Source organism: Nerophis ophidion, linkage group LG21 (assembly GCF_033978795.1).
Source record: "Nerophis ophidion isolate RoL-2023_Sa linkage group LG21, RoL_Noph_v1.0, whole genome shotgun sequence".
NCBI lineage: Eukaryota > Metazoa > Chordata > Actinopteri > Syngnathiformes > Syngnathidae > Nerophis > Nerophis ophidion.
Genome location: NC_084631.1, coordinates 5201175 through 5211174, shown reverse-complemented (window position 1 = coordinate 5211174; position 10000 = coordinate 5201175). Strand labels below are relative to the sequence as shown.

The following is a 10000-nucleotide window of genomic DNA, read 5'->3' as shown; positions in this document are numbered from 1 at the left end:
GATAAAGTTGAGGAATGCTCATCAAACACTTATTTGGAACATCCCACAGGTGTGCAGGTTAATTGGGAACAGGTGGGTGCCATGATTGGGTATAAAAGCAGCTTCCATGAAATGCTAAGTAATTCACAAACAAGGATGGGGTGAGGGTCACCACTTTGTAAGCAAATTGTCGAACAGTTTTAGAACAACATTTCTCAACGAGCTATTGCAAGGAATTTAGGGATTTTACCATCTACGGTCCGTAAAATCATCAAAAAGTTCAGAGAATCCGGAGAAATCACTGCACGTAAGCGATGATATTACGGACTTTTGATCCCTCAGGTGGTACTGCATCAAAAACCGACATCAGTGTGTAAAGGATATCACCACATGGGCTCAGAAACCCTTCATAAAACCACTGTCAGTAACTACAGTTTATTTCTACATCTGTAAGTGCGAGTTAAAACTCTACTATGCAAAGCCAAACCCATTTATCAACAACATCCTGAAACGCCGCCGGCTCGGCTGGGCCCGAGCTCACCTAAGGTGGACTGATGCAAAGTGGAAAGGTGTTCTGTGGTCTGACGAGTCCACATTTCAAATTATATTTGGAAACAGAGGACGTGGTGTCCTCCAGAACAAAGAGAAAAATAACCATTCGGATTGTTATAGGCACAAATATATATATATTTTAGTGTCATACTCAAAGGAAAATGAGCCGCATTTGTTTATTAATTAAGTGAATAATTTAAAAAAAGGTTATATATTCATATATAATCAATCAATCAATCAATCAATGTTTACTTATATAGCCCTAAATCACTAGTGTCTCAAAGGGCTGCACAAACCACTACGACATCCTCGGTAGGCCCACATAAGGGCAAGGAAAACTCACACCCAGTGGGACGTCGGTGACAATGATGACTATGAGAACCTTGGAGAGGAGCAAAGCAATGGATGTCGAGCGGGTCTAACATGATACTGTGAAAGTTCAATCCATAATGGATCCAACACAGTCGCGAGAGTCCAGTCCAAAGCGGATCCAACACAGCAGCGAGAGTCCCGTTCACAGCGGAGCCAGCAGGAAACCATCCCAAGCGGAGGCGGATCAGCAGCGCAGAGATATCCCCAGCCGATACACAGGCAAGCAGTACATGGCCACCAGATTGGACCGGACCACCTCCACAAGGGAGAGTGGGACATAGAAGAAAAAGAAAAGAAACGGCAGATCAACTGGTCTAAAAAGGGAGTCTATTTAAAGGCTAGAGTATACAAATGAGTTTTAAGGTGAGACTTAAATGCTTCTACTGAGGTGGCATCTCGAACTGTTACCGGGAGGGCATTCCAGAGTACTGGAGCCCGAACGGAAAACGCTCTATAGCCCGCAGACTTTTTTTGGGGCCCTGAAACCGGATTGAAAGGTTTCACATAGATTGTTAGACGCTAAGTGTTCATTTAACTGCTCCGCAACAATTTTTTCGAGGATTTTTGAAATAAAGGGAAGGTGAGACACCGGTCGGTAGTTTACCATGAGGTCAGGATCGAGGTTAGGTCTTTTAAGAAGAGGATGAATAACCGCTTTTTTGAATGCTAGGGGAACAGTGCCCGAGGAAAGTGATAAGTTTATAATATTTAGCACTGATGGACCAAATAATACAAAGAGCTCCTTGATCAGTTTCACAGGAAGAGGGTCAAGTAAACATGTTGTTTGTTTTATTCCATTTACACGTTGTAACAATTCCTCTAATGTTATTTCCTCAAAACGAGAGAAACTATTTTGGAGGGCAGTATCCGCCGTATATACCATCGTGTAAAAATGTATTATATTTCTATTATTATATCAATCAATCAATCAATGTTTATTTATATAGCCCCAAATCACAAATGTCTCAAAGGACTGCACAAATCATTACGACTACAACATCCTCGGAAGAACCCACAAAAGGGCAAGGAAAACTCACACCCAGTGGGCAGGGAGAATTCACATCCAGTGGGACGCCAGTGACAATGCTGACTATGAGAAACCTTGGAGAGGACCTCAGATGTGGGCAACCCCCCACCCCCCCCCCCCCCCCCCCCCCACCCCTCTAGGGGACCGAAAGCAATGGATGTCGAGCGGGTGAAAATTCAATCCATAGTGGCTCCAACACAGCCGCGAGAGTTCAGTTCAAGCGGATCCAAGACAGCAGCGAGAGTCCCGTCCACAGGAAACCATCTCAAGCGGATCAGCAGCGTAGAGATGTCCCCAACCGATACAGGCGAGCGGTCCATCCTGGGTCCCGACGAGCGGTCCATCATGGGTCTCGACTCTGGACAGCCAGTACTTCATCCATGGTCATCGGACCGGACCCCCTCCACAAGGGAGGGGGGGACATAGGAGAAAGAAAAGAAGCGGCAGATCAACTGGTCTAAAAAGGAGGTCTATTTAAAGGCTAGAGTATACAGATGAGGCTTAAATGCTTCTACTGAGGTGGCATCTCGAACTGTTACCGGGAGGGCATTCCAGAGTACTGGAGCCCGAACGGAAAACGCTCTATATATTTTAATAATGTAATAATACATGTGTGTGTATTATTACATATATATTAAAATAAATATAATATTATATTTTATATATATATAGGTATATATATTTTCGGGGGGGTTGTTTCAATTTTTTTAATTGAATCCAAACTGAATCCATCCATCCATCCATTTTCTACCGCTTATTCCCTTTTGGGGTCGCGGGGGGCGCTGGCGCCTATCTCAGCTACAATCGGGCGGAAGGCGGGGTCCACCCTGGACAAGTCGCCACCTCATCGCAGGGCCAACACAGACAGACGGACAACTTTCACACTCACATTCACCAAATGCTGCTAAGTTAACGTGAAGTATGAGACATTCTCTCGTGCCGCACCAAATGCTGCTAAATTAACGTGAAGTATGAGACATTCTCTCGTGCCACCGGCAGATTGCCGACACTAAATCTGCACGTGCCTGAAAAAACGGCTCACAACTTGAAATCAGCGAAAAGAGTCGTTCAAAAGGCTGGACTGGTCTCCAACTGCCAGCCATTGGCTTTTCCTCCAACCTTCTCGTCCCTTTCTGCTCCTCAGAACAAACGAGCGCCTAATTAAAAGCGCAAAGTAGAGAAAGGCATGCCGGGGGGGGGGGGGCTGCAGCCCCAGGACAAAAGCAGTGTGAGTAATTCAGACGTCTGCACCTGCAGGTTTAGTCTTGTGTGCGCAGCGTGAATCGCCCACGCTGAGCTATTCTTTTATCCCTTTTTATGGAAACGAGGCCTTGTGAATGTGGGAAGTATTTTCGCTCACCAATTCTGCTCATGACATTTTTTTTTTAAGTGCACATACTTTTAGTCACAGTCGTATCAGTAAAGTATGACTTCAAAGTCTTGCAAATACTACAAGGTTGACCTGCCCGTCACATGACTTGTCAAAACAATACATTTCTAGTGCAAGCTCCTCCTTGGACAATGTCTTGTTTTCTTTAGCTCGCAGCTAACAGCTAATCTCTGTTATCTAGTATTAGTCCAAAAGTCAATCAATCAATCAATCAATGTTTACTTATATAGCCCTAAATCACTAGTGTCTCAAAGGGCTGCACAAACCACCACGACATCCTCGGTAGGCCCACATAAGGGCAAGGAAAACTCACACCCAGTGGGACGTCGGTGACAATGATGACTATGAGAACCTTGGAGAGGAGGAAAGCAATGGATGTCGAGCGGGTCTAACATGATACTGTGAAAGTTCAATCCATAATGGATCCAACACAGTCGCGAGAGTCCAGTCCAAAGCGGATCCAACACAGGAGCGAGAGTCCCGTTCACAGCGGAGCCAGCAGGAAACCATCCCAGGCGGAGGCGGATCAGCATCGCAGAGATGTCCCCAGCCGATACACAGGCAAGCAGTACATGGCCACCGGATCGGACCGGACCCCCTCGACAAGGGAGAGTGGGACATAGAAGAAAAAGAAAAGAAACGGCAGATCAACTGGTCTAAAAAGGGAGTCTATTTAAAGGCTAGAGTATACAAATGAGTTTTAAGGTGAGACTTAAATGCTTCTACTGAGGTGGCATCTCGAACTGTTACCGGGAGGGCATTCCAGAGTACTGGAGCCCGAAATGAAAACGCTCTACAGCCCGCAGACTTTTTTTGGGCTTTGGGAATCACTAATAAGCCGGAGTCCTTTGAAGGCAGATTTCTTGCCGGGACATATGGTACAATACAATCGGCAAGATAAGATGGAGCTAGACCGTGTAGTATTTTATACGTAAGTAGTAAAACCTTAAAGTCACATCTTAAGTGCACAGGAAGCCAGTGCAGGTGAGCCAGTACAGGTATATATGTATGTATATATGTATATAAAGGTATATACAGTATAGGTATATATGTATGTATATATGTATATAAAGGTATATACAGTACAGGTATATATGTATGTATATATGTATATAAAGGTATATACAGTATAGGTATATATGTATGTATATATGTATATAAAGGTATATACAGTACAGGTATATATGTATGTATATATGTATATAAAGGTATATACAGTACAGGTATATATGTATGTATATATGTATATAAAGGTATATACAGTACAGGTATATATGTATGTATATATGTATATAAAGGTATATACAGTACAGGCGTAATGTGATCAAACTTTCTTGTTCTTGTCAAAAGTCTAGCAGCCGCATTTTGTACCAACTGTAATCTTTTAATGCTAGACATGGGGAGACCCGAAAATAATACGTTACAGTAGTCGAGGCGAGACGTAACAAACGCATGGATAATGATCTCAGCGTCTTTTGTGGACAGATTGGAGCGAATTTTAGCGATATTACGGAGAAGAAAGAAGGCCGTTTTAGTAACGCTTTTAATGTGTGCCTCAAAGGAGAGAGTTGGGTTGAAGATAATACCCAGATTCTTTACCGTGTCGCCTTGTTTAATTGTTTGGTTGTCAAATGTTAGAGTTGTATTATTAAATAGAGGTCGGTGTCTAGCAGGACCGATAATCAGCATTTCCGTTTTTTTGGCGTTGAGTTGCAAAAAGTTAGCGGACATCCATTGTTTAATTACATTAAGACACGCCTCCAGCTGACTACAGTCCGGCGTGTTGGTCAGCTTTAGGGGCATGTAGAGTTGGGTGTCATCAGCATAACAGTGAAAGCTAATACCGTATTTGCGTATGATGTCACCTAGCGGCAGCATGTAGATGCTGAAGAGTGCAGGGCCAAGGACATACACAATGCTGCTAGCGGGGTGTATAAAATAGTCAGGAAGTGACATGAATACAAAGGGGGGAGTCTGCTCTCTTGGTTGCTTTGTTGGGTCTGCTCCTGTCTAGTTTGTGTTTATTTATTTACATTTTTTTGTTGTTGTTGTACTTTTGTGGCTGTGTGTAGAAGTGGTTGGTCTCATCAGCTCTTCTCTTTTAATGTCTTTTATGTCCTTTGTGGTCTTTGATGTTTTCCTCTTGCACACGTTTGTTTGCTATGGCTATGAGGTTTTTTTTCTTTCCTTGGCCTCAGTCCGGACCCCATCTCCAGGGGCCCAGGCTTAGACAGAATATTTGTTTTTTCCCCCCCGATGTTTACCTGTTTCTCAACTTTTTTGTAAAGTTGGCAGACCCGTCAGCGATCCGGTTCTGTCTCCCTGTAATGTTTGTCTGATCTTGAATGGGATTGTGCTAGAAATCTTAATTCCCCTTGGAGATTATGAAAGTATTTCTGATTCTGATTGTGATAATTTGGTCTTGGTCAGACTTTTTGGAGCCGATTACCAACAAACCCTGCATGTGCAAGGTAAAACCATAGCCGTATTGGTATCGGCAAGACTGGCCCTGACCTTTCTTGGTATCGGCTCGGTGCCAGACTGCGCGGTATCGCCCCAACCCTGTTTGCGGAGGCTAAGTTGACCCAGTCTGTGTGTGCTCCAGGGCTCAAATCCCTTTGGGAAATCAAACAATGACACATATTTTACATTTCATTCAGTGCTGTGTTGCTTTTGTGCGGCGAGGCAGGATGGAAACGATGAAAAACATGCGAATTAGGAAGGAAACCAAAGCTGTACAGAGTATTTACACCAATAATTCATGCATCTCTCAGACACTCAGTGACATTTCCAAGTGCTTGGCGTGCAAAAGCGGATTTCAAGTGGCCATGACTTTATCCTCATTCTTCTCTTCCCCGTCTGCACTTTTTTTTTTAAATACAACATTGGATTTTCCTGTCCTGTTTTTGTCCTCAAGAGTGTCCTGACCAGGTGTGTCACAGGTGTGTTTTTTGGGGGGGACGGTCGCTCGTCTCTCGTCTCCGCTTGGGAAGTGCAGTTGAGAGCCATCTCTTGTGGTTTCTCCTTCGCCTTCTCCGGCTCCTTCATCCTAAAACCAGCAAAAAGGACGAGTCAGACTCAATGACAGTCAGAATCTGAAAAGACCCCAGAAGAAATATGTAAAATAAAGTCAAATAAAAAGGAAAAAAAATAAAGCTATAAAACATAAAAATTAAGAAAAAAAAAAGAAAAAAATACTCAAAGAATACAATTTTTAAAAATATTTTAAGACTAAAAATAAATAGTATATTTTTCTGATTCCTGCTACAGCAGACATCCATGTCAGTGTACTGCACATGTTTGGCCAGCAGAGGTCGCTGTTTATCAAACATTAAAGGCAGCGTTCACTGGCGCGCTTTAACCACGTGGTGTTTTGACACGTGACACACTAGATACATGGGTGCTTTTTATTGGGGGGCCACGTTTATAATGAGGGCTGCCCTAAAAGGGCCACTTGAAGCGTCGAATATAAATGTGTAACATCAATATTACATCTGTTGCATATAAACTACTGTTAATATTATATTTTACTAACAGAGTAACATTCTAAGTCAGGGTGATCAAAAATTAAAATATGTTGGGTAGGACTAAAAACTAGCCCGCATGCAGTAAAAAAATTGTATATCAAAATTTAAAGAACAAATGCATTTAGCAAGAAAGAGCTCTGTTATTTCCATACAAGACGCGTGGGCCACTTCAAAAAAAAGTGGCGGACTAGGTAAAATGATGTGGTGGGCGATGCTAAATGATGTGTGGTCCACATAAAATAAATTCAACATACATTCATGGGGCGAGCCACACAATATATTGTGGTGGGCCAGATAAAAATGAAGTGGTGGGCGAAGTTAAATGGTCTGGCGGGCTGCTTTAAATAACATAAAATGGCTTTGGCGGGCCACAGAAATGATGTGGCGGGCCATTTAAAGTAATGTGATAGACGATATAAAACGATGTCAAAGGCCAGTATAAATTAAATGGTGGGCCAGGTAAAATTATGTGGTGGGAGACGTTAAATGCTATGGCGGGTCACATAAAATATCATGAAGGAACACAAAAAAATTATGTGGCGCGCCACAATCAATGACATGGCGGGCCACATAAAATGATGCGGTGCGGCAACGTTAAATGAGGTGGCGGGCCACATGGAATATCTTGAAGGGACATATAAAACGGCGTGGCGAGCCACATAAAGATAATAATAATAAAATGATGTGGTGGGTGATGTTAAATAGCGTGTGGTCCACATAAGATAAACCCAACATATAATGATGGGGCGAGCCACACAAGATAATGTGGTGGGCCAGATAAAAATGAAGTGGTGCTTGGTGTTAAATGGTGTGGTGGGCTGCTTTAAATAACATGGAGTAGCACATAAAATAGCATGGCAGGCCACTTAAAATAATGTGACAGACAACATTAAAAAAATGTCAAAGATCACAGTAAATTATATGGTGGGCCAAATAAAATAAATCGGCGGACACTATAAAATAATGTGGTGGGCCTGATAATTATGTGGTGGGCGATGTTAAATGACGTGGCCACATAAAATATCATGAGGGAACACAAAAAAAATCAATGACATGGCGGGCCACTTAAAATTATACTGCGCAGCGACGTTAAATGAGGTAGCGGGCCACTTGAAATAATGTGGCGGGTCATATGAAAGAATGTGTCTGGGCATATAAAATGATGAGTTGGGTGATGTTAAATGATGTGGCGGCCACGTAAAATTATGCGGTGCAGCGATGTTAAATGATGTGGCGGGCCAATGTAAAATGTCGCGGTTGGCGAAGTTAAATGGTGTTGCGGGCTGCTTTAAATAACATAAAATGGGATAGGGGGCCACAAAAATGATTTGGCGGGCCATTTGAAATAATGTGATAGACAATATATAAAGATGTGTAAGGCCACTATAAAGTAAATGGTGGGCCAAATAAAATAATGTGGTGTGCCAGCTAAAATTATGCGGTGCAGCGATGTTAAATGATGTGGCGGGCCAATGTAAAATGTCGCGGTTGGCGAAGTTAAATGGTGTTGCGGGCTGCTTTAAATAACATAAAATGGGATAGGGGGCCACAAAAATGATTTGGCGGGCCATTTGAAATAATGTGATAGACAATATATAAAGATGTGTAAGGCCACTATAAAGTAAATGGTGGGCCAAATAAAATAATGTGGTGTGCCAGCTAAAATTATGTGGTGGGAGACGTTAAATGCTATGGCGGGCCACATAAAATATCATGAAGGAACACAAAAAAATTATGTGGCGCGCCACAATCAATGACATGGCGGGCCACTTAAAATGAAGCGGTGCGGCAACGTTAAATGAGGTGGCGGGCCACTTGGAATATCTTGAAGGGACATATAAAACGGCGTGGCGAGCCACATAAAGATAATAATAATAAAATGATGTGGTGGGCGATGTTAAATAGCGTCTGGTCCACATAAGATAAACCCAACATATAATGATGGGGCGAGCCACACAAGATAATGTGGTGGGCCAGATAAAAATGAAGTGGTGGTTGGTGTTAAATGGTGTGGTGGGCTGCTTTAAATAACATGGTGTAGCACATAAAATAGCATGGCAGGCCACTTAAAATAATGTGACAGACAACATTAAAAGAATGTCAAATACCACAATAAATTATTTGGTGGGCCAAATAAAATAAAGTGGCGGACACTATAAAATAATGTGGTGGGCCTGATAATTATGTGGTGGGCGACGTTAAATGACGTGGCCACATAAAATATCATGAGGGAACACAAAAAAATCAATGACATGCCGGGCCACTTAAAATTATACTGCGCAGCGACGTTAAATGAGGTAGCGGGCCACTTGAAATAATGTGGCGGGTCACATGAAAGAATGTGTCTGGGCATATAAAATGATGAGTTGGGTGATGTTAAATGATGTGGCGGCCACGTAAAATTATGCGGTGCAGCGATGTTAAATGATGTGGCTGGCCAATGTAAAATGAAGTGGTGGGTCACACAAAACAAAGTGGCTGGCCATATAAAATGATGCCGTGGGCGAAGTTAAATGGTGTGGTGAGCTGCTTTAAATAACATAAAATGGCATGGCGGGCCACAAAAATGATGTGGCGGGCCATTTAAAATAATGTGATAGACAATATAAAAAGACGTCAAAGGCCAATATAAATTAACTGGTGGGCCAATTAAAATACCGTGGTGGGCAAGGTAAAATTATGTGGTGGGCGACGTTAAGTGATATGGTGGGCCACATAAATATCATAAAGGAACACAAAAAAATTATGTGGCGCGCCACAATCAATGACATGAGGGCCACTTAAAATTATGCGGTGCAGCGACGTTACATGAAGTGGTGGGCCACAAGAAACATCTTGAAGGAATACATAAAATGGCGTGGCGAGCCACATAAAAATTATGTGAAAGACTACATAAAATGATGTGGCGGACAATATAAAATGACGTGGTGGGCCATCATGAAATAATGTGGCTGGCCTCATGAAATAATGTGGCTGGCCTCATGAAATGATGTGGCTGGCCATATAAAATGATGCGGTGGGCGAAGTTAAACGGTGTGGTGGGCTGCTTTAAATAACAAAATGGCACAGCGGGCCACAAAAATGATGTGGCGGGCCATGTAAAATAATGTGATTGACAGTATAAGAAGATGTCAAAGGCCAATGTAAATTACA

The 10000-nt window shown here is 42.6% G+C and overlaps 2 protein-coding genes across 7 annotated transcripts in view; one reads left to right on the top strand and one right to left on the bottom strand.

Annotated features, from left to right (window-relative positions):
- ciarta (circadian associated repressor of transcription a) overlaps positions 1-10000 on the top strand; it is a 243471-nt gene that overhangs the window by 101136 nt on the left and 132335 nt on the right. The gene's annotated exons all lie outside the window — the stretch shown is intronic.
- The window catches only part of ca14 (carbonic anhydrase XIV), a 67836-nt gene continuing 63437 nt past the window's right edge, over positions 5602-10000 (bottom strand). For 2 of the 6 annotated variants that reach the window (XM_061881657.1, XM_061881658.1), the window contains one exon: positions 5605-6369. In XM_061881657.1, the coding sequence (XP_061737641.1) occupies positions 6099-6369 (271 nt within the window). In that variant the 3' untranslated portion in view covers positions 5605-6098. Of the gene's footprint in view, positions 6370-10000 lie in introns of all 6 variants that reach the window. The other 4 variants (XM_061881656.1, XM_061881659.1, XM_061881655.1 and 1 more) reach the window with 4 other exon arrangements.